Source organism: Carassius auratus, chromosome 6 (genome assembly GCF_003368295.1).
Source record: "Carassius auratus strain Wakin chromosome 6, ASM336829v1, whole genome shotgun sequence".
Lineage (NCBI taxonomy): Eukaryota > Metazoa > Chordata > Actinopteri > Cypriniformes > Cyprinidae > Carassius > Carassius auratus.
Genome location: NC_039248.1, coordinates 6,909,037 through 6,934,012, shown reverse-complemented (window position 1 = coordinate 6,934,012; position 24,976 = coordinate 6,909,037). Strand labels below are relative to the sequence as shown.

At 38.1% G+C, this 24,976-nt stretch overlaps 1 protein-coding gene across 3 annotated transcripts in view; it reads left to right on the top strand.

Moving 5' to 3' along the window:
- LOC113093078 (protein TANC1) overlaps positions 1-24,976 on the top strand; it is an 87,777-nt gene that overhangs the window by 44,166 nt on the left and 18,635 nt on the right. For 2 of the 3 annotated variants that reach the window (XM_026258935.1, XM_026258930.1), the window contains exons 5-12: positions 2,581-2,702; positions 5,355-5,565; positions 8,944-9,216; positions 14,773-14,898; positions 15,399-15,683; positions 15,921-16,054; positions 18,342-18,573; positions 23,285-23,451. In XM_026258935.1, coding sequence (XP_026114720.1) covers positions 2,581-2,702; positions 5,355-5,565; positions 8,944-9,216; positions 14,773-14,898; positions 15,399-15,683; positions 15,921-16,054; positions 18,342-18,573; positions 23,285-23,451 — 1,550 coding nt within the window. Of the gene's footprint in view, positions 1-2,244; positions 2,370-2,580; positions 2,703-5,354; positions 5,566-8,943; positions 9,217-14,772; positions 14,899-15,398; positions 15,684-15,920; positions 16,055-18,341; positions 18,574-23,284; positions 23,452-24,976 lie in introns of those variants that run through there. The other variant, XM_026258942.1, reaches the window with a different exon arrangement.

The following is a 24,976-nucleotide window of genomic DNA, read 5'->3' as shown; positions in this document are numbered from 1 at the left end:
ATGAAAACCGATCCAGTTTGTTATTCTTGCTAAGACAACCATCACTACTGTAGCTTGTACTGACTTGCAAAACCCTTACCTCTAAGAATTGAACGTTGACAACTTATTGCTCACAAATTGAGCTAATGATACCTCAGATGGCTTTGCGTGTGGTGGAGAGTGGTACTATTACTCTAAGCGATCAGGTTTTAACATAGAGTAGACAACCAAATGGTTTAAATTAGAAAGAGAACAGCATATGAGAGTTGAAAGTGGGCTATTTGCATTTGCAAGGTGGTTACTTGCAAGTGAAAAGTAATGTGCTACCAGCAATGAAACCTATGAAACTTTAGCAGCCACATTGAAGCTCTTTTTAATATTGATAATAATACAAAATGTTTCTTGAGCACCAAATCAGCATATAAGAATGATTTCTGAAGGATCATATGACACTGAAGACTGGAGTAATGGCTGCTGAAAATTCAGCTTTGCCATAAGCATGTGTGTGTGTTCCCTAGTGAAAAATAAATATACCAAAATGTATTTGAAATGCATTTATTTAATGTGAGGTTTACAACAACAATATTTATGTATATTTATGTGTTTAATAAAATACCTGCATTTTCACTTTTGGGGCCAGTTTTACTAACAGCTTGTGCCAGCACAAACCGTTTTTTGGCAATTAAATTGTACTATCAGTTTTTACTAAAGAGACACAGTGTCGACATAGAGGCGTGGAAAGTTATTTTTTCACCTGACCTTATTGAATATGCATTTGTAAGAGTTTCACTTTCAGACACAACAGTTATGGGAGGAGAGTATTCAAATGAAGCACGCAACACATTTTACTAATGTTTGCGCTTTGGTATAACTGGTATTTGCGCCATTATTTAACGTCTTAAACTATTTTCCGCATGAAATGGCTGCATTTGCTGTTGCTAGGAAGAGGCACCTCAGAGAACAGCGAGCACATGGCAGAAGGGAGAGGATTTTTTCCACACATATTAATTTATTTTGAATGCCAGAAGAACTGATTATCTGAACATATAATTTGCCAAGCCATGTTATTTTGAATTAGCTTCAGGAAATAAAAGACGACTTTGAACCCTGACCTAGGAGTCACGTAATACCAGGTCTATCAAAACGTCTTGCAGCCCTTCGTTGTTTTTGCCTCCGGTTCTTTTAAATGTACTGTGGCGTTTTTATGTCTTTATTCTTAATTTGCGACTACACTAATTTGCACTGCACTTGGTATATTGCGTCGGTCGATATGTAAATGAGATGCATCCGTGTTCTTTAATTTGCACATTGTTAGTAAACCACCTGCAGATATTTTTCACAGCCATCTGCGCTGTTTTGGAAATGCGCTCTTGTGCTACTTTGCCCTGTTTACCCTGAAGAATTACTGAAGTCTGATTGATTGTGCTAAAGATTGACTATTGCAAGTATACTTTAGGTTCACTTTAAATATCTTGCATTTAGAGACAGATATCCCCATCAAGAGTGACATTAAGACACATTTAAGTCTTAATATTAAGAAATGTGCATTACTCCAAATATGGTTTAATTATCATTTTATATCCGCAAGTCTCGAGCTATATGTCAGTAAAAATGTTAATAGATTTGAACTAATGTATTTTAATATATAATATTATATTTAATATATATTACTCAATCTATAACATTATTGGTTAATATTTCCCCCCACCTATATGGCCTTGGTTACATTAGCAAAACTTTTTTATTCATTAGAATAGCATGCAATGATTAATCATGTGCAGCAAAACCAGGGAGATTTATTTAGTCTTTGTTTAGTCAATTTTTCCTATTTCCAAATCTAACCGTTTTTTAACACAACTCAATAAACATCACTGAATTAAGTCTCTAAAATGTCAGTATAATGTAGAATGAATGTTTATTTTTATGTCTGGCAATGCAGAATTGTGGGATGGTGCACGTGAGAAAGAGAGAATGAATGAACGTGTGTGTGTGTGTGTGTCTAGTCAGTTGTACTAGCCCAGTGACTGCAGCGAGCACGATCTCTGCTCATTCACATTCACACCCTGTCCTCTCTGTCTCACACGCACACACAGCCTTAGAATGGATGGAAACTTGGTTGTCATAATAACCGCATCTCAAACCTAGGCTTTTTGAAGCTGTGCGGAGCACTGTAAAGACTGTGTGTTGTACTACAGAGCGAGAGATACAGGGCAGCAGAGAGGAGGGAGAGGGAGGGAGGGATTGAGACTGATAGAGAGAGGACAGTTGCAAGAGAGGGAGATGTGAGAGGGAGGGACGCAGATTGCGAGAGAGCAGAGGAGACTGTGAAAGGCAGCGCGAGGAGAGGAAAGGAGAGCACAGGAACTGCTACACCAGTCCTTTGGATCTTGGTGAGTTGGGACAGATTTGTCAAACGTCCTGGAGGAATAGCGTTGAATATGTAATTAGACTGAATGTAGGGTTTGAATATAAATGTGGTAGATTTATTGCCAATGTGATATTATCCTTTGAGGTTTGGGTACCTGTAGGCATGTTGCTTTTGGGCGTGGGCTTTTTGTGTGCATCCTCTTCTAACCTTTGTGTGTGTGTGTGTGTGTGCAGAGCTGCTGTCGCCGGCTGAGTCTGGCTCCTCCCCGGCTGTCCAGGAGCTCATGACACGGTTGGGCTTCCTGCTGGGAGACGCCATCCCCACCTCATCACAAACAAACATGGAGGAGAAGCAGGTAAGCATGAACTCTACAGATCTAAACAACTAAACAGACATGCAACCTGAGACACAAACAACCTGCCTGCTGCATCATGTCACTGATGATTGCAAGATCAGGACGATAAAATCCTTAGAAACAGGAAGCGGCTTCTGAATTTCCTTTTCAGTCAGGTTACACCCAATCAGCCTTATATACCAGAGGTCATTTATCAGAGAGATCGATTACACTGCTGGAGCTGTTCTGCCCTCAGAATCACACTTCTACTCCAGACACACTACTGGAAGAGCTTGGCTTTAGATTTTTTTGATGTTGTTCGGACTTTACACTGCTGGCAAGATTGGCTTTTAATAAAACTTTGCAGTAGAAGCACAGGTTTTTTAAATTGGTGCTGCATGACTAGAGAAAACAGGCTGTCAAGAAAGGTAGGCAAACTTCAACATCCATAACGCACTACAAAAATGTGGAAGTACAATTTGTAATTTTCACAAAAGCTTTCAAAATCCACTGGATGACATGTTTTGCTTTATGTGACAAGAATTTGAGTGCAGGTGACATGGAAAACAGAGTTCTTTAGAGCTTTATTTAAAATTATTTACTTTTTTGTATTCATTTTTGTATTTATTTACTTGTGTGTGACAGCTTAGATTTGTGCTTTGTTGTGTCAGTGTATAGCTGTAATGTACTAGTTCCTGATTACTAAACGCTGGCTTTGATTTTCATTCAGTGTCTTTTTCTATTTGTTTCTAATGTTCAAAGCGATTTGTGTTGGTTTGTCCACATCATCAGAAAGTAGATACATCATACAGAGCTTTTGAGGCGTTTATCTGGGATAAAATTCGCTCTTAAGAGGCTTACGTAGCGTTTTTATGGATTGCTGCACCGAAAGCTACTAGTTGCTGAATTCCTCCACAAACATGCTTCATCAGTCATGTATTATCATAAATGAGAAGCTGATTTCTGATTTGCCAGTGTCTTATTTTACCTTCAGACTTTTTAAACGCAATGCATTAAGTACGAATGCTGGTTTCTGCGTGTTTGCTGCCTTTGTACGTGCACAGCCGCTTTATAAGGGTAGAAACCATCTTGATGTGGAGAAGCACCCTGGAGATGTTGCTACCGGTGAGCAATGCAGTTTCTCTGCGGGAAAACGGATGATGCAGGTGAAGCAACAGTGTCCCTCTTACGCACGCTCATCTAACACTATTGCAGCACTGAAGAAATTATTGAACAGGTGCATGAAGCTCTACCTGAAAGCTTGCGCTCTGCTTTACTCTGATGTGTGTGTGTGTTTGTGTCTGTGTGTGTGTGTGTGTGTGTGTGTGTGGAGAGATGAGAATCTTTTATTGGTGAGCGGCTGGCAGGCAACAGTTCTCTGGGGACCAGGGCTCCGGTACACTGATTCCTCTCTCTCTCTCACACACACACACACACACACATGCACACCATCACTCTCCCTGACCTATATAGAGTGCAGAGAGAGGTAAGAGGAGAGGACAGAGTAGTATCTAGGATTTGATGTACTCTGTCCAGTATTAAAAGTCAAGCAGAAATCTTAAGTCTGTTGGTTTATGCTCTGTAAGCACTTCTTTCAGATATGCAGCAGGTAGATTATCCATAATTTCTCACACACCAACATTATGGTAGTTCTTTGGGTTAATCTGCATTCAGCTCTTTTAAAGCGTTAGTTCTCAACTTGGTCCGGTCCTCAGCAAACTTCCAAGGCCCCAATGGATGATGTCAAAGTATTTAAATGAATACATTAATAAAAAGTGTAACTCTATATAACTGAATTGAATCACTAAAACAAAAATATTAAATGTAATAGCTAAAGCTTTTATTGAAGAACATACAGTTCTTGAAACCTCTGGAGTCACAAATTTAATCAAGGTTTATTTTTTAAGATATAAATACTCCTAGCCTGCAACTTTGTCATATAACAGCAGAAATACCAAACATATCTTGGCTTATATTGGCTTTTGAATATTGTGTTGGGGTATGGTGGGGCCTTTGGTTCAAAAAGGTTGAGAACTACAGCTTTAAAGTCAACATTAAACTGTTTGCAGCCTATTCTGTTTGTGTAATGTGATGTATTTCGGAAGTAAAGGTAGAATTGGACTTAATTTTCTTCACTTGATTCAGTTGTGGAAGGTTGTAATCACAGATTAATTTTTTACAATAAGACTAGCATTAAGAACCATTTAGGTCTCAAAGCCTTAAACATTTTTTGTGCTTTTTCTCTCTTCATCTTTATTTGTTGGCTTATTTTATCAGATTTTCAGATTCACTCTTTATTCCCAACTAAAGTATTGCCAGTGTAAACACTAGTAAAATGCAGATGTATCTTTGTCTGTGTGTTGGTTACCGTCGCCATTGCAGGGTTGAATCTGGTTTTAAAAGCATCTTATTGGTTGCTTATATTGGAACAAAATCAGACTGGAGGGCTTGGAGTATTTTTGGCCTTGCCCTTGTATGGACATAAGAGCTGAGTTTAACAGTTTGCATCTATCACTTTATCTCCTCGCTCCCTTTTTGATTTTCCTCCCGTCTCTTTTTTTCCTTCATGCAGTGTTTATTTATTTATTTCTTCTGTTTGCTTCATTTCTCTCTCTCTCTCTCTCTCTCTCTCTCTCTCTCTCTCTCTCTCTCTCATACACACACACTCTGTAGTGTATAGTGTCCAGTCAAGGCGTGAGTCCCTGCTCCACACTGACCAGCAGTACAGCGTCTCCCAGCGCTGAGAGCCCCTGTTCCACCTTACCTGAGACCTCGTCCAACAGCAGGACTTCTGTCATCTGCTCCAGCACCTGCTCCACTGCCACATCCACCATCATCACCACACCTAGCTCCACCCTGGAGAGCAAGGACAGCGGGATCATAGGTAACATCTAACTCACTGCAAAGACCTCTTTTTTCTGAAAGTCCATTTTAATTTGGTACCATTTTTCCATGGTATTAAAATGGTTGCTTATAGCATACAGGCTCCATACAAACATTTTAGCGATAATTTCAGAGTTAAGGTTCTTTCACATTGAACACAATACAAAAAGAGAAACAACTCACTGATGAATGGTCTTTTCAAGCCAAGCGTGAAAGCATATCTGTCGGGCTGAATTAAAAGCTGGTCCGTCATCCAGCTGTCAGAAACACAAGAGAAAATGTTCAATACATTGTTTCATTTTTAATTTTTATTGCTGAAATTACAGAAATTACATTTAACTCAATTCAAGTCATTTGTGTTTTTTGTTTGGTAGAATTTAATCATCGAAGTTCAGCAGGAAGAATGCTGGCATAAAAGTGAAGATAAAGTCCATGTGTTGTTGTATTTTTAATTATTTGACGGAACTATGTTTTGTTTAATAAAAAGGTATTTGTTTCAAAGGTGTGTTTTTGTGGAATGTTTTTTGTTAACTGCTCGCTAATCATGCCTTTTGATTTATTCAAAAGGTTTGTGAGCTCCGAACATTTAATTTAGAGTAGTTTTCAGTTTTTTTTTGAGTGCAAAGACAATAGTACACTTGCCTGTTTTAAACCTGGCAATTAATGGTATACTTCACCAAAAAATGTTATTACTTTCATCATTTGCTCATCCTTATGCAATCCCAGATATATATGACTTTATAAACACAAACAAACTTTTTTTAGAAAAATAATCAACCCTTAGTCCTTATAATGGAAGTGCACAAGAATTCCAAAGTTGACACTTCAAAAACCACAGAAAAGCCATCTATCCACTTTCTCTGACGAACGACAAGCGACAGGATGGAAAGTACTGCGGGACCTGCGTGGAGTTTCAATCATATGCGTTTGTGGAAAATTTGGATCCTATTTGAGTTTTAGATGCGATAAAAATATATAAAATATTTGAACTTCTGCGGCTAGACCGTATCCAACCGGCCAACTGGAAACTGTTTTCTATTAAAAACTATGAGCGTAAGGTTAGAATTACTAACATTTTGTTCACTTTAACATTATTCTTTTTACAGTATTTCTGTAAAATGGTGCTTTAGTATAATTATGGCAGATATAATTATTTATTAAATCATTACGTTGATTAGCCCCATAAAGCCCACTATGTTTTTATTTTGATTTGATTTGTGGCGATGCATTCATACATTAATTATATTCATTAAAATTATTATTTTTACCATTGTGAATATGCCGAGGTAAGGGTTGCTGCTCGACCAGTTTGAGAGTTCTGTGCGACTGCCACTAGCGGGAGAAATGCGACGTCGTCTCCAAGTGCCAACCTCCTGCTCTCTCTCGTGAGGCCAATAAGGAAGTGACTAAAACTGTAATTCATCGACTGGCCGCTTGAGGCTGGTTGCAAAAGGGAGTCAATTCCATAGACTTGCCATGTTAAAATTCCCAACTTTAAAGCAGAAAAAACATGTTTACAGCCTGGTGCAAAAATTATTTTGGTCTAAATAGCTAATTTTGCCCTTCATGACAACTGTGAGGGGGGTGAATTTTTTTTTCATAGCTCATCCATTTAAATTATATTAAGACTTAAAGTTCTGCATAATTAAGGGTGTAGCCACTTGAGTGGCAGGTGGATTGCCACTGCTGACACTGCCGTCGCGCTAGGTGTGTGTGGCTTTAGCAAGTTGCTCCCGCCTTTTTTTCCATTTTTGATTGTCCGGGAGAGTCGCGCGGTGACGTGCTGCCAAGATGGTGATGGCCTGCTCTGCACACTTTAGGCTTCAAAAACACACTTCAGTAGTCTACGGGTGATGTCACGGACACTATGTCCATGTTTTAATACAGTCTATGGTCGTGTCCGAATCTCATGTGCAGTGGAAAGACCACTAAAGTGGACATGAAAGTAATCCATAAGTCTAACTGAATATTTTTCTAAAAGTCTTTGTTTGTGTTCAATGGACAAAATAAAGTGTAAACATCTGGGATGGCATGAGCAATAATAAATGGTAAGATAATTTTCTATTTTGTGTGGAGTATTTTATGTGGAGTTTCCTTTAGCTGGCAAAACAACTTTGAATTCATTAACATTTTCAAACTCTTATATATGTATATTTGCAGCAACTCCATAACTTTAAATCTTATTGTTTGGTATGTTTTCATTGCTAACACATTTCATTTAAATTCATTGAACAGCAAATGTTCATCTCCAATCTAAATCACTCCAAAGAAACTGCAGAATTGTGATTGGTTTGTTTAAATAGTTTAGTGTGTAGAGTACTTGAGGAGTTAACTGTTTATTAATAATAAATGTCAGAGTTCTTTACTTATTTTATAAGGAAAGAAAAGGAAAGGACATAGGTGTCCCATACTTGTAATTTGTGCATTTCACCCATCCAAGTGCGCACACACAGCAATGAGTAGTGAACAAACACCTACGCACACAGCATGAAACACACCCGGAGCAGTGGGCAGCCAATGCTGTGGCACCTGGGAACCAGTTGCTCAAAGATCTCACTTCAGTTGTGGTATTGAGGGTGTAGAGAGCGCTGATGATTCGGTCACCTCACCGACAATCTCTGCCGGACCTGAGACTCAAACCCGGGACCGGGACTCTCTATCCATTAAGCCACGACTGGTTCAATTATAAGGGGTTGGTTTTACTCCCCAATGCTCCTTCTGCTTTTCTTCTGTCTCTCAGTGCTGTTTTTGAGTTTTGGGCATCTCTAACATGTTACAGTACATTTGGAGATGCTGACAGAGTTTTGTATGTTTATGCACGACTAGCTTTTCTGCACCACAAAAAAAAAACAGCACCATGACCGTGAGGAAGACAGGAAGCAATGCCTTCCTGAGACCGAATTATCAAAGCTGTTTATTGTTTAACTTTCTTGAAGTATTGAAGTGTTTTTGTTGGCCTGTGCTTTTAATGCTCATGAGTCTGAGATACACTCTATCAAAACTGGGACAGCGTTGTGTCTTTATTTCAGGTCTGCCTGAGGTTTCTTGAAGTAGGACACCAGTAGGTTTTTCGAAAGCCCAAAATAGTGTTTTTCTTTTTGGTTGCAGCAAGGAAAGGTCAATGACAGCTGCATTAAAGCAAAATGTCTGACCGCAATTACCTGAATGAATTCTATTTTATGTCTTTACACTCAAAGATCATTGTTTGTTGACCGTCTCTCCAAAACTGCCTTTGATGGTTAATTCCTGTTTTCTTTTCCATGATGTTCTTGCTTGACCTTCTGGGGCGTTCCTTCCTCTTGTGTCCTTCCCATTAATATCTTGCCCCTCCCCCCATACCTCATTCACCTTCATCTATCTCTTTCTCTCCATTCTGCAGCAACAGTCACCAGTTCCAGCGAGAATGAAGAGCGCTGTGGCTCTAGTCTGGAGTGGGCGAAAGATGGCGTTGCGGGTGTAAGAGGCGAGAGCGGGCGTAGCACTCATCTGCCCTGCACTCCCAAAACCCTAGAGGAGGCTGCAGTATCTGGTGAAACCCCGGTGAGGACAAGCACCACAGGAGGGGCAGCACCCGTCGTGACATCACCTGTGGATGGACCAATCACATACCACAGCACTTCTCTGGTTATGCCAAGGCCAAATTCTGTGGCAGGTGAGTAATGAATATATTATTTATCACTGTATTATAGAATTTGGATGAGGAGTTTAGTACCTAGTTTTTTGCACTTTTTGTTCATCATTGTTCATCATGCCACCCCTGCTGAATCTGTGGCACAATACTACAAGAAGTTGTATTTTACTTATGATGTGAGCTTGCAATCTGAATGGAATGAGATTAGATAAAAATGCTGTGTACAGCAAAATAACATGAAGACAGTATTTCTTTCTGCTGCATTGGCTTTGCTGGATTCACAAACGCATGACTCTTAGTAGACTTTTTGTAATGAATTACTCAGAAACACTGAATAAACTGACTGAATCAGCCACTTAGTGAACCGCTAAAATGTCACTGCATTTAACTATAAAAGTATTCTTTTAAAAGTATGTTAGCAAAATACTATTGTTTTGCATATGTACTTTGGAAAAGAAACTTGCAAAACTTTGAGCATGGGAAATTGTTTAATGTTTTAGTCCCTTTGATCACCAAGGCTGCATTAATTCGATCAGAAACACAGTGAAAGCAGTAATACTGGGAAAACTACAATTTAAAATAAGTTTTCGGTATTACTTTATTTTACAGTGTCCCTGTTACATGTTCCATTTACTTACTAAATAACAATAAAAAATGATGCATAATGACAAGCAAGTAACCCTAAGCCAAACCCTAACTATACAGTTAAGTAAATTAAGTTAATTAATATTACTCCATACTTAAATGTATAATTACACTGTCACAAGGACACCTTATTGTAAAGTGTTACCAGCTGGGTTACACTTTATTTTAAGGTTGTATTAGTTAACGTTAGTTAATGCATTAGTTAACATTAGCTAACAATGAACAACACATCTGTTCATCATTACTTTATCTTTGCTAACTATATGTTAGTTAATGCATTGTTTCCACTTTACAATTAAAGTCACCAATAGCCCCCAAAATCTGTCCCAAAATGGTGAGTTAGTATTGTTCATCCTTAGTGTGTTAGCTGCTACATAAACTTACGTACAGGTGTATCTCAAAAAAATTTGAATATCGTGAAATAGTTCCTTTTTTTTTTTCAAAAAGTGAAAAATTAATGTATTCTAGATTCATTACAAGTAAAGTTAAATATTTCTAAGTTTTTTTGTTTTAATTTTGATGATTAGAGCTTACAGCTCATGGAAGTCAAAAATCCAGTATCTCACAATATTAGAATATTTCCTAAGATCAATCAAAAAAAGGATTTGCAAAACAGAAGTGCACAAGTTCTTAAAAGCATGTTCATTTATGCCCTCAATACTCGGTCGGGGCTCTTTTAGCACAAATTCCAGCATCAGTGAGGTGTGGCATGGAAGCAATCATCCTGTGGCACTGCTGAGGCACTAATGAGACTTCAGCTCCTCATCTTTCTCTTGAAAATATCCCATAGATTCCATATGGGGTTTAGGTCAGGCATGTTGGCTTATCAATCAAGCACAGTAATATCATGGTCAGCAAACCACTTGGAAGTAGTTTTGGCACTGTGGGCAGGTGCTAAAGTCCTTCTGGAAATCAGGAAATCAGCATCTCCATAAAGCTTGTCAGCAGATGGAAGCATAAAGTGCTCCAAAATCTCCTGGTAGATGGCTGCATTGACTTTGGACTTGATAAACACAGTGGACCAACACCAGTAGACGTCACGGCACCCCAATTCATGACTGACTTCAGAAACTTGACTTCAAGCAGCTTGGATACTGTGCCTCTCCAGTCATCCTCCAGACTCCAGAACTTAGCCGCATTTCCACTGTCGGGCCAGTGCGAGCCAGGGCTTAAAACGGGCCATGCGGGGCTAATAGCCTCGGGCCAGTAGCACAGAGGCCAGAATAGTTTTAATCACTAAAACACGCCCCTTACAGGAACAACGTCATGCAACCCCATCATTTCACCAACAAAGAGAAGTTATCAGAAAACTAAGAAATAAGTCACTGGAACTAGCACGATCACAAAACGAGCATGATAAAAGTGACCGTGTGTTTGTATTCTTTGTAACATATTCAAATTCAAAAGCATGACGTCTGATTTCTTCAAACAGTCATATTTACCATGTTTACTGTGGTAATGTTATAAATATTTCTGCCTTGTATGATTAAAACATCGGACCAAATTATTTCAAACACACGCTGCTGACTGAAAGTGATCTCAACTTATAAAAAAAAGTTTTTAATGCTGGTGTTATAGCTGCTTTTTGTTATGATCCGCAGTGCTGACTCTCTGTTTTTATAAAAGTACCCGAACAAAAATCATTATTTTATTTTGATGACATATTCTACGTGGAGCTAAACTCTTGAGACGAGACTTATGACTGATAAAATATGTTACTAAATAAAAACACAATTGTGATAGAGAATAAGAAGCTGACTTTTTCTCCAAGTGGTTGCATTTACCATGTTTACTATAGTAAAAGTTTTCCCCATTATTGTGGTTTTAAAGAACAATAGATACCTGGAATTTATACTTTAGGTATGGTCATTTAATGAAACTCAAATATAAATATTCTAATTAGTGGTGGGCATATATGAATTTTTTTAATCTAGATTAATCTCACTGTGATCTTGGAATTAATCTAGATTAAGATAGATTAAAATGGCTCATTTGAATTCTGCCAAAGGCATTCAGAATATGTGTGCTACCCAAATAAAATAATGACTTATAATAATAAGTCTTTTAGAACGGGTTTCTCAATTCTAGTGATGCATTAGACCAGGGGCTCATATCCTGTTTGCAAAATGCATCACAAAGTGATTGAGAAAAGGTGCAAACAACCTTATGCCTGTTTCACACATACTCCATCTGCAGTGCGTTTGCGTTTCGTATTTTTTTACGCACCAATGTTAACGGATTCCAGGGTTCACGCGGTTGTGGTCCGTCAGTGCATTGCAGGAGTGGTGCATCTGCAGCAGTGCAGCGATCATTTACGTACTGAGTAGCGGACTGCAAACGCACTGCAGATGGAGTATGTGTGAAACAGGCATGCATCTTGGCGAGATTTCCATTGTGAAGTCAGGTTTTATGTGGTAATTTCACAGTAGGCATACACACAGATTCGAAGTCTCGTTCTTGCCCCCTACAGTGCAATTCGGTTAGGCATACATCCGCACTAAAATATCGAGGTGAAAGTCATCATATCTCGCCTATTATAGACCCAGCTCTCAACCCAACTTTTAGAATAGATTAACGGTGATATTTTTTTTCATCGCCCGATAAAAGTCTCCCGTTAACGCTGATAACGGCCCACCAATAATTTATATATATTGAGATACAGGATTGTTGACTTTCATGAGCTGTAAACTGTAAGCTTATCATCAAAATTAAAACAAAATTTTATTTTTAATGTTTTCCTTTTATATGTCATGAATCTAGAAATTATGAAAGTTTCACTTTTTGAAATAAGTTATCAAAACTTTTCACAATATTCAAATATTTTGAGATGGACCTGTGTATATATACTGTATGTAGTATAAATTAGCATTACAAAACATTAAATAAAACTATTTACAGGCATGGTTCATTTTTAATTCATGTTAACTAATACATTAACCAACGTTAACTATTTAAGCTTTTAATGTGAAGAAATGCATTAGTATATTTTTAAGTTAACATTAACAAAAAATAGTAGTAATCCTGAACTGTGTTCATTGTTCATTGTTAGTTCATGATAACTAATGCATTAAAGCTGAAGTAGGTAACATTTGTAAAAATGTATTTGTGAAACCTGTCATTATGTCCTGACAGTAGAATATGAGAGAGATAATCCTTGAAAAAATCAAGCTCCTCTGGCTCCTCCCAGTGGTCCTATTGACATTTGCAGAAATTCATCCGCTCCCGGTAAGAAACAACCAATCAGAGCTGCGGTCCGTAACGTTTTTTGGTGTTCAAGATTTACAAAATGTATATGATAAGCGAGTACACCATGAATCCATTTTCCAAACCGGATTTTTAGCCTGTCCTGAATCACTAGGGTGCACCTATAATAAACGTTTATATTCAGACTATTTTGGATTGCTTCGGGGGTACCGCAAAGGAGTAACCCAGTACCTTTGTGATTCTTCATAGACAAAAACAGAGAGAAGTAGCTCCGGCTACAATGATCTTCCGCGAAATGCAAGCAGTTCTGTTTATTAACCGCTAGAGCGTCAAAAGTTCCATACTGCAGCTTTAACTAACACATTAGTAAATGCATAAGTTAACATTAACAGTGATTAATGCTGAACATATGCATTGTTTCTTTTGATCAGTTTAATGCATTCTTGCTGAATAAGTGTTAATTTATTTGAAGAAGAACCTCACTGACCTCAAATTTTGAATGGTATATTTGTGTCTTCAAGCTAGCTAGTATTAAGGTTTGCAGCTGGTTGTCTGTGTTTGTGTATATTTGTTTCTTGTTTCCTAAACACTGTAGCATGTCCTGAAAGGGAAAAGCTCAGTGCACTATATCGCCTGGCTGCCTCTCCTCCTGCGGCTTGTGGAAAGCTCTGCAAGCGGGTGGCTTTGATTTCCTCTTGCTGTAAAGCTAAATAGGGAAATTGCTGTCAGATATACAGAATGACTCCAACAAAGTAAAATGTCTCGCCAAGTGCCTGTCTGTGGTGATCTTTGTCCTACAGAGCAGTGAAAAATGAAGCTAATGTATTTATATCTGTGCAACTTCAAAGGGCTGGATCAAGATTTCACATTTGAGTGCTTTCACAAACGAATGCAACGTGACAAATGACAATCATCATCCCTCTGTTTATGCCCATCTGCAGAGATTATGGGTTTCAGGGAGATTAGATTATGGGACAGGATAGTAGATTGTACATGGATGAGTGGAATAGGAGGGGTGTAGTGAGGTGGGAAATGAAAAAGATGAATGAAATGAGCCATTGATTGACTGAATGAATAAATGTAAGAATTATGATTGGGTAATATACTCTCAGAAAAAAAGGTTCAACTGGGGTGGTAAACTTTCAAAAAGTACACCCTTAAGGGTACATATTGGTACTTTAGAGGTACATGTTAGTACTCAAAATCTACCTATTAGTACCTATATGGTACCGCCCTAGAGACTAGAGGTGTACAAACTAAAAGACTTTCTCCTGTTGAAAATGTTAAAAATTTATTTTATGCATACAAATATTCTGAATATCAAATATTTTCTTTGCTGGTTGTCATTGGACAAGTATATTAAGTCATATTTTTATGTAATGGATGCTTTCTTATTAATGCAGTGTATACCAGGCATCCTGAAACATATTTAAGACCTATTAATTTTCCTTTTTTTCCTTGCCTAGAGGAAGTAATAAGTAGAACAGCTTCCCTCACTCTCCCTATATATTTATTTTGTGTGTTTTTCCATCTGTAAACATTGTGTGTGTGTGTGTGTGTGTGTATTGGGATGGGTGGGGGTGTTGGGTACACGTGTTCCTCCACACAGCAGCAGATTGTTTGTTCTTCACAGAGATCACAGAGGTGGCATGTAATCTCTCCGCTGTCTGTGAGCCAAACACAACCCTAAATGACTCTTCTTCTTTCATTCTGTCTCTCTCCCTGCAGCCACTAGCAGTACTAAACTGGAGGAGCTACGGTATCTGGATGAACAGAGGAACGCTCCCCAGCGCTCCTCCATGCGTTTACAGTGGCATGGAGCTCATACAGGGGGTCGCAGTCAAGAAACTAAAGGTGCTGCTGGCTAACCTCTACAACAGTTGCCAAATTAAATGCAAGCACTACAGTAAATGTTATTAATACTGTACATTTACCCTGAGAAGACTTCATGAAGCATCATCTAACCTCACATATATGGGAAATGTATAAAGAACAAATAGGGTTGTTTTAGCTTGATTTTATGTTTTCAATTCAAGCAATTCAGGGCATGCACTGATTTGCCTGTGTGAATTACCCCATAATTTACTCACCCTCAAGTCATCCTACTGTAGGTGTACTGTATATGACTTTCTTCTTTAAGACGAATACAATCAGGTAAATTAAAAAATGTTCTGCCTCTTCCAAGCTTTATAATGGCAGCAAATAGTGGTCAAGATATTGAAGTAAAATGTAGTAAAAAGTGCATAAATCCATCATAAAAAGTGTTCCACACGGCTCCAGTTGTAAATCATGGGAACAGTTTTATTTTTTGGGTGAACTATCCCTTTAACTCCTATTTTGTTTGAATCCTACAGCTCGTCTCACGCCCTACAAACCAGTGGACATCATGCTCAAACCCCTGCTGTTTGAGGTGCCCAGCGTCTCTATGGATGCAGTGTTTGTGGGTCGTGATTGGCTGTTTCAGCGGCTGGAGGAGGTGCTTACTGGGGGAAGAGATGCCGGTGAGGGTAGAGGGGCTGTCATCATAGGTAATGTCGGTTTCGGAAAGACCGCAGTCATCTCACGGCTGGTGGCTCTCAGCTGTCATGGTGGACGAATGAGACAGATTGCTTCCAACAGCCCTGAAGCTACACCCCAGAGTAAGATATGCCTTTAGGAATAGTTAAACATTTTGTATTTACTCACCCTTATGTCAATTCAGTACTATATGAAAAAAATTGAAACTCAGAAGTAGAAATTTAAACGTGCTGGATCACATAGACTTAAGGCTTTAGCTGAATGCTTAAACTTGTGTCAGATTTTAAGATTTGCTGCAATACCTATATTCATTACTTTTATGTAAAATAATAGAGGAATTATGTGTGTTTGTTTTGTAGATCGAGGGGCTGATGCCCATCAAACCAATCAGCTGAACCCCCCCTCACAGAGTCCCCTTCACAGCAACAGCTGCCCCCCGACCCCAGACACACACCGGCACAGAGAGGGGGCAGTCAAACGCCTGGCTAGCAAGGTACAGACTTTACGCCCATTTGGACAGTGTGAGTTTTTTCACTGAGATGGTGAAGTTAGAACCATGTGAATAATAAAGAGCAAATTGCAGTGTTTTTCTCTTACAAACTCAACCTTCCTCTAAGAAATCTGATATTGTCTATATCTAGGAATATCTGTAGTTTTTGGTATTTACATTTTTTGACAGCAATTGTCTTTCCTGAATGCCATTACTGAAGTTAAATGACTTGCTACAATGCTACTGTTCCAAGTCAGTAAGATGTATATAATAGTTCAGACAGGAACCACTTTGCCAAGTTTACTTGAGTTTATTGAACACAATTTATCTTTGGCGGTATGGTTCCTTATGGGGGTTCTTGCTCCCAGAATAATTGAACATACAAGAGCTTTAACATTAACCCCCTGGAACCATGAATTTGGAAATACATAACAATTAAGACTTTTAATAAAGTCTTTAAGGCAAACAATGATAATTATGTGGATGTGGCAGTGGTACGTCTATCCTGTAGCATGGTTATGAAGATGGGTTTATCACACCAAAGAGGTCCATACCAGCTAAGATTTTGGAAGCCTTAGTGATCTGAAACAAAGAAGACGACAGCCAAAAGGTGTGCAGTAATGTGCTCATGCTTATAATGGGGAGGGAGGGAGGGTTGCGAGCCGTTGAGCATACTGACCGAGCAGTAGTGCCACGTTTAAATATGTCCCGTGTCTAATAGGAGAGATGTGGTGATTGGAGCGATTTGACAGCTGACCGCATCAGCTGTTCACAGCCTTGCCTCCGTGGCCTGACTGAACTAACGCTGAGCTCGATTTTATTATTTATTATTTTTTTAATCATGCATTAAACGGATCAAAAGTGACAGTAAAGACATGCATGATGTTACGAAATATTTATATTTTAAATAAATGGTGTTGTTTTCCATTTTTTATTCAGTGGCAAAGAAAAAGAATATTAAATTAATAAAGAGATTTTCATCTCTGAAGCAGATAGGAATGATCACTGTAGTTGCTGGTTACATTTGAGCTGCACTTTAATTAATTGCTTCCCTTCATTATGTGAATAATAATCTAATTATATTACATATATTATTGTTTTTTATTAGGCTTCATGACATGCATTCAAAACACATGAACTTTAATAACGCCCACTTCCAGTCAATAGACCCTTTTTTTTTTAATTGCATTTTTTTTAATGGAAGCTCTTCAAAATTGTTTACAGCAAAATATAAAGATTCCACTGAGCAGCTCTCATGTTTATTTATAAATACACATGACGTATTGTGCGATGTTTTAGATGTGTCATTCCATGACAGAGGCAAACTGCATCCCACATGCATATTCAACACTCTGCCATGTGCCAGTACATGCGCGTGTTTTCCGTTTACATCTGGACCTGAACCGTCTCTGTTGAGTCTTCTAGTCACGTCTTTTTAATCAGCCATCTGTCAGTAGAAAGTCGTTTCAGGCCATGATTTCATTCTCACTTCTGTTCAAAAGCTTGGATTCTCCAGTATTTCAGAACGATTTGGGACTCATGATATTCAAACAAATCTTAAAGGGGTTATATCATGAGGAATAAGATTTTCTTCGATCAAGATGAAAGATAAAAGTGCTTTTGAAGAAATTTTCAGAACCTAAAATCTCCTCCCCAGTGGAAGAGCATTTCAACTAAGCTCCAAAATAGACTCTTGTACCTTCACTGATAATATTCCCCTCTGCTGCTATTGGATCAAGTCACTGTGTGAACTGAACTGAACTGTATCATTCAGATTCATTGAAAAAATCATTCAGATTATTGTTGTTGAATGGTTCATCAAATTAACAAATATTTTATTCAAAAGAGTGATTTATTCATAAAACAGCCATTTCTTCTACCTTCATGATTGCGCCATAAAGATGTTTAGGTTTCCAGTGAATATCAATTTCGTTCTGTTCTTCATCAAAGCCATTACATAACTTCATAATATAGCACACAAGTCACATGGACCATTTTTTATGGTACTTTTTTTTTTGTCACCTTGAAGCCTTGTCCACACCAGTCTATGATGTGTTTCCAAAAGCATTGTAAGCAAAAGAAGATCATAAGGCCAAAGTTGTCAATTGTGTCTATCTGCAATTTACAGTGCTTTTAGGAAACACACACCAGAGCTGTCAGGATAGTTTTTCTCCATTTAATTCCATAGAACCCAAAAGAGTTTAGGTGAATTATACCTTTGTACAACTCTTTTTGGACCTGTCCAAATCTCCCACTTTCAATGTATTCCTATCTGTTTCTTCTGTTGCAGGTGGTGGCCTATCACTATTGTCAGGCTGATAACACATACACATGCCTGGTCCCAGAGTTTGTCCACAGTGTGTCCGCTTTACTGTGCAGAGCTCCTCGTCTCAATGCTTATCGAGAGCTCTTGCTCAGAGAGACGCACCTGCAGAGCCTGCTCAGCTTACGCTCCTGCGTCCAGGACCCTGCTGCTGCCTTCCGTAAGGGAGTCCTAGAGCCCCTCACACTTCTACGCAAAGGTGAGACACATCACATGCTACTGTCATTAATCACACCATCACATAAAAACTAAATATGTTTACTCGGGGGTAATGGGGGGAGAAGAGCGCTCTTGCCTCATTTAATTTGGCCCAGTACGGATGTGAACAGATGGTCCTCAGAAACGGCTTGGATCACAAGGAACGACAGATGAAGGACTTAACAGGAATTTTAGAGAATGAGGCTAGAGCAAATTTCGAGTATGGAAATGAAGACATAGAACTGTCACTCTGAACTCTTGATAGAAAATCTGTGTTCCTGGTTTGTAACGTTAGATTAGAGAGACCATCGAGAAAAGTAGAGAAAACAGCCTTTATTTTAATTATGTTGGCTAGAATTAACATTATGTACTTAAAGAACAGGGTGCAAATATCTCTGATCATAATACATGCATGATTTTGTATTAAAATGAATACATTTTGTCTTTGACAATGGGTTTATTTAGCTGTTGCTTAATTATATATTGCAGATCATACAAGATTAGTCGGTTTCTGTTTCTCATTAAACTGCACCTTTCACATGTGCTATTTTTTTGTCATGTTTTGATTTGGTTGTTTATTGTGGTAAATGTTCCATGTGTGAAAATTAGAGGAAAACTTTACAAATACAAGATAAGCAGTTAAATTGTTCACTTTGATAAACTCAATGTCACTTGTCAAAAAGTTTGTAATGGCTGTTTTCAAAGTAGGCTGCTCTAGCTATTAGTTGATTTTAATATAAATTTATAGTCAAACGGCTAATTAAGCATTGTTCCAATATTTAATGTAGTAATTTAATTTTTTTATTGCAGCAATAGTGACAAAAAATAATAGATTTCAAAAATAAATATTACTTTAGTATATGTGGAGATGCTTTAATATGGAGTGAGTTTTGGTTCTTTATTACATGCGAGAAAATAAAAGATCTGAGAGAAAAAAAAAGTTTGAGAGAAAAAGTTATCACACTGATAGCAAAAAAACATTTCATGAGAGAAAAAAGAATATTTGAGAGAAAAAGTTTTCATGCCAATAGCAAAAAATAATTATATTTGAGACTAAAAAAAGGTTTGAGAGAAAGTATTTTTTCATAAAACATAAAAAAATATACATTTGAAATTTTTTAAATTATTTCTGAGAAAAAAAATCTCTCTCAAAATACTTTGAAAAAAACTCTCAAATATATATTTTTTGCTATCAGTGTGAAAATATTTTCTCTAAAAAAAAAAAAGTGTTTCTCTCGAAACGCTTTTCTTTGCTCTTGATGCATTTTCTTGCTCTCGTGTCAGGATTTTGCTTTCACTGTGAGAATTGTGTCATGGGCGGGGCCACGTTCCTATTGGCCAGTCGGGTGAGCATCGTCTTGTCTTGGGAGTCGAACTGAATCATTACACCATTGTTCGGTTCACCTGCATAGATGCCGCCTCTGCCTTATGGATAGTTAAGTTGAGCAGTGAGCACGGACACTCCAATGTTTGGGTAAGATGATGACACACAGCTGGCTGAGCAAGTTCAGTATCACTGAAGATTAAACATTAAAAAATAGCACTCATATTCATGAATGAATGTGTATTATATTATTTGCTTGCTAATCGCTAGTAAAGCTAACCAGCCATCATGCTAGGTAAACTTGCAAACTCACCTGGTTTATACTATGTTTAAATCAAATGCCAAATTAATGTTTTGATTTAGATAGTTTCACGCCTTATTTAGTGAGTAGTGAGCAGTGATTGATATACCGTTTGAAAGTGTCCCACCTAGTTTTTTTAAAAATAGTCTTTGTATGGTTGTTGCACTACATGTTTAGCTACACTGCATGTATAGCTCACAAACTCAGCTACACGGGCTTATTCTAAATATTTTTTACCATCTAGCCGAGGTCTAGAGCTGACAAGGTAAATTGCAGGTCTAGGACTAACTCTTACATTAGCAACCCACAAATATGTTTGTACCTGTACTTTCATGGTAATTATTTTTTTATTTTAAATCTTTCAAACGGTATATCAATCACTGTCTAACGTTAGCTAGTTGTAGGGTTGCCACTTTCCATGCATACTAGCGTTAGTTGAAAGTTGTGCGGGAGGTTGTAAGAACAAGCAGTTACTCTTCAGGTGCTTTGAGGCTAGCAAGTGCAAAGGTAGAAACTAGCTCACTACTCAATAAATAAGGCGTGAAACTATCTAAATCAAAACATTAATTTGGCATTTGATTTAAACATAGTATAGACCAGGTGAGTTTGCAAGTTTACCTAGCATGATGGCTGGTTAGCTTTACTAGCGATTAGCAAGCAAATAATATAATACACATTCATTCATGAATATGAGTGCTATTTTTTAATGTTTAATCTTCAGTGATACTGAACTTGCTCAGCCAGCTGTGTGTCATCATCTTACCCAAACATTGGAGTGTCCGTGCTCACTGCTCAACTTAACTATCCATAAGGCAGAGGCGGCCTCTATACAGGTGAACCGAACAATGGTGTAATGATTCAGTTCGACTCCCAAGACAAGACGATGCTCACCCGACTGGCCAATAGGAACGTGGCCCCGCCCATGACACAATTCTCACAGTGAAAGCAAAATCCTGACACGAGAGCAAGAAATTGCATCAAGAGCAAAGAAAAGCGTTTCGAGAGAAACACTTTTTTTTTTAGAGAAAATATTTTCACACTGATAGCAAAAAATATATATTTGAGAGTTTTTTTCAAAGTATTTTGAGAGAGATTTTTTTTCTCAGAAATAATTTAAAAAATTTCAAATGTATATTTTTTTTATGTTCTATGAGAAAATACTTTCTCTCAAAACATTTTTTAATCTCAAATATTATTATTTTTTGCTATTGGCATGAAAACTTTTTCTCTCAAATATTCTTTTTTCTCTCATGAAATGTTTTTTTGCTATCAGTGTGATAACTTTTTCTCTCAAACTTTTTTTTTTCTCTCAGATCTTTTATTTTCTCGCATGTAATAAAGAACCAAAACTCACTCCATACTTTAACTTCAGCATCCATGTTACAGTACAAAATAAAGCTTCTCAAAAAGTAGGTATTAGGTATTAGGTAGGCATGCTATATTTCAGTCTTCCGAACTGAATGCCGAATTGCTTCAGGTTTCCTCTATTCTGGTATTGAATGCACTCATTTCATGATCCAATCAATTGTTGATCAGTAAAATCAGGTCCTGCCCTACTTTTAATTTTCTTGTCAAAGATCTTATTTCACTTCAGAAAGCCCCACACTATGGAAGTAATTACGTTTGCGACTTCAAAGGAATAATTCACCCCAAAATTAATATTGTGCCATCATTTATTCGCCCTCATGCTGTTCCAAACCTGATTTACTTTCTTCAGTGCAATGCAAAAGCAAATGTTAGGTAGAAAGTTTAAAGGGGGGGTGAAATGCTATTTCATGCATACTGAGTTTTTTACACTGTTAAAGAGTTGGATTCCCATGCTAAACATGGACAAAGTTTCAAAAATTAAGTTGTACGTTTGAAGGAGTATTTTTGTTCCCAAAATACTCCTTCCGGTTTGTCACAAGTTTCGGAAAGTTTTTTTCGAGTGTGACGTTAGATGGAGCAGAATTTCCTTATATGGGTCCTAAGGGCACATCTGCCGGAAGAGCGCGCTCTCCCGTATAGCACAGCACTGAGAGCACAACAGACATTCACTGATCAGAGCGAGAGCGTCGCGAAAAGTCACAAAAGACTTGGCAAGACAACCCTGCACAGATTACCAAAAAATAACAGCATTAAGGGACCAGTGGATGGAGTTTATTTTTACAGAGCATCAATGGAGTTGTGCAAGTGTTTGTGTTTGTTCCCTGCATTTCGAAGATGCTTGTTTTACAAACAAGGCCCAGTTTGACAACGGATTTGCGTATCGTTTATTTCTTAAAACTGCTTAAAATATCTCTGCCTCCTTGTTAGTGCGTCCGCCTCCCATGCTGGAGACCCGGGTTCGAGCCCCGCTCGGAGCGAGTCGTTGCTGCTGCTGCTCTCGTTCAGTTTCAGCCTCGGGATCTGATTCTGGATCATAAATAAATGGCTGAATCTGACTGTTAGCCATGGTTTGTTTTGGATGATGTTTTTTTTTCCTCACGGTAAAGTCACAGCTTCCAAACGCTCTCAACGCAAAAGCCTACTCACGCTCGTGATTCTTTAGCTCCGCCCACACGTCACGCCTCCAGCCGGTCGTGTTTTTCCGGGAAAAATCGGTACAGACTATCTTTCTCTTATGAATATAATAAAACTAAAGACTTTTTGGAGTTAAGGATGCAGTACTACTCTATAGGTACTCAAGATTAACAGGAGATTGAGTGAAAACAAGCATTTCACCCCCCTTTAATTTACTCTATACAATGAAAGTGAAGCTCCAAATGTGGAATATTTTTTATTTTTATGTGAATTATTCCTTGCAGGGTTGCAGCTATTTGTCAAATGGCAAGTATTCAAAAATGATGAGAGTTGAGAGTTTCACTACAAACTGACAGCACTTTTTCCTACTCATCATATGGTGAAAGAAAGCAGCATGTAGGATTTTATTGTGCTGGGTGTTCTACAATCACCTAGTACATGAATTCAGCAGTACACATTGTTCCTGTTAACTTCACCAAAAGAAGAACCTGAGCAAACCCACGTAATGCCCAACTCTTAACAAACTCAGGGCTTGCATTTGACTTCTAGTTCATCTAACCATGGTGGTTCTGTTGTGTTCTGCAGAGCGGAAGATTCCAGAAGAAGATTACGTCATCCTAGTGGACGGCCTTAATGAGGCAGAGTTCCACAAACCAGACTATGGAGACACCATTGCATCTTTCGTCACCAAAATCATCTCTAAATTTCCTATTTGGCTTAAATTGATTGTGACCATCAGGGTCAACCTAGTGGTAAGGATGTTTTTTTTTTTTTTTTTGCATAAGCTGCATCCTTAATTTGACTGGACTGTTTTTTTATTTTTTTTGGAGGTGGGGGTTGCTGGTAGGTAGGACTACTGAGAAGGTTTAAAATGTTCAGTGTCCTGATGTGCCTTTTGCGATTTGAGTTTTCAGGATGGTTGCGGTGGAGAGTTTTGGATGCCGGTCAATGGCTAGTGTTGTAGGGTGGGTGTAATCCATGTCTGATCAGAGCTGGACTCTGGTCTGCAGGAACCAAGCTTATATAAGAGGGGATAAGGGCTGTGATGCAACAGAGCAGATGCTACGCGTGTCCCTATACACTTTTCACACACGTACACTGTCTCTTTTTCTCTCACTCACAACTTCTCAGAGCAGTGACCTAAAAGTGCCAGACAACCCACACAACCAGGCTGCCGGGTTTTATTCTATAACATTAATCCTGCAGTTGTTTTGATTGGAAAACATTTGCCGTGATTCCCATACAGATGATGATGAGGATGTGCGGTAAGATAAAAATGAACAGACTTTTGTGGCCCTTTAGTATTCATTAATTTTCCCTCTTGCAGTCATCAAGGGCAGCCAGTTGTCAGTGGTTACAGCACAAAACTGTAATCTTAAAGGAACTATAATTATTCAAAATATAGGAGATTTGGTGGTGGTCGTTACTCTTGTGCTGTGGTGCAGAACGGCCAGTGAAGTTTCATCCTTTAAAATCCCAGCATTTGTTCATATTTAATTGCATGTCTTTCCATTGCAGCAGGCAGAAAGCTGTATAACCGGAATCTGAATTATGCAGAAAATGGCAATTTTGTGTAGTTTTGTTTTATAATTTATTGATCAAAGTCATGTGGTGCAACCATCATGATGTCATAAGGAGGACCCCTGCAGACCCCCATGACTGTGTGTCACCCTTTTTAGACATATCAGATAATTTGACCTTTTTAATCACATATGAAGTTTAGTTTAGATTGTAAAATATCATGTGGTGTGAATCCCAAAAAAACTTAAATGAACAATTTGTGATGTTCATATTTAAAACAAACCCTTGAAAAATACAGCACCGATCAAAAGTTTGGAATAATTGAGATTTTCTAAATGTTTTTGAAAGAAGCTCACCAAGGCTGTATTTATCTGGTCAAAAATACAGTGAAAACAGTAATATTAGGGGTTTTTACACCGGAAGAACCTTTCATAGTTCCTAGAAGAACCCGCTTCTTGGCATGCTCGCACCACAGTAACTAGGAACAGTTTTAGTTCTAGAAACTCTGTTTGGGGGAACTTCAGAGTAGGGTCTAAAAGAGTTGATGTTCTGTAAGTGCTCTCTGATTGGCCAAATGCATATGAAACACCGGCTAACTGGCATTACATGGCAAAAAGCCATGTAAATATACTTCCAGTACTTCATAAACATGGAAAACAGCGATAAATAAATTTAGCTGTTGTCTTCAGTGTTTCTTTTCTCAGCCTCGATATGTAACACTTCAAGTTACCCCAACTTTTTGCTCTTTCAGTTGCA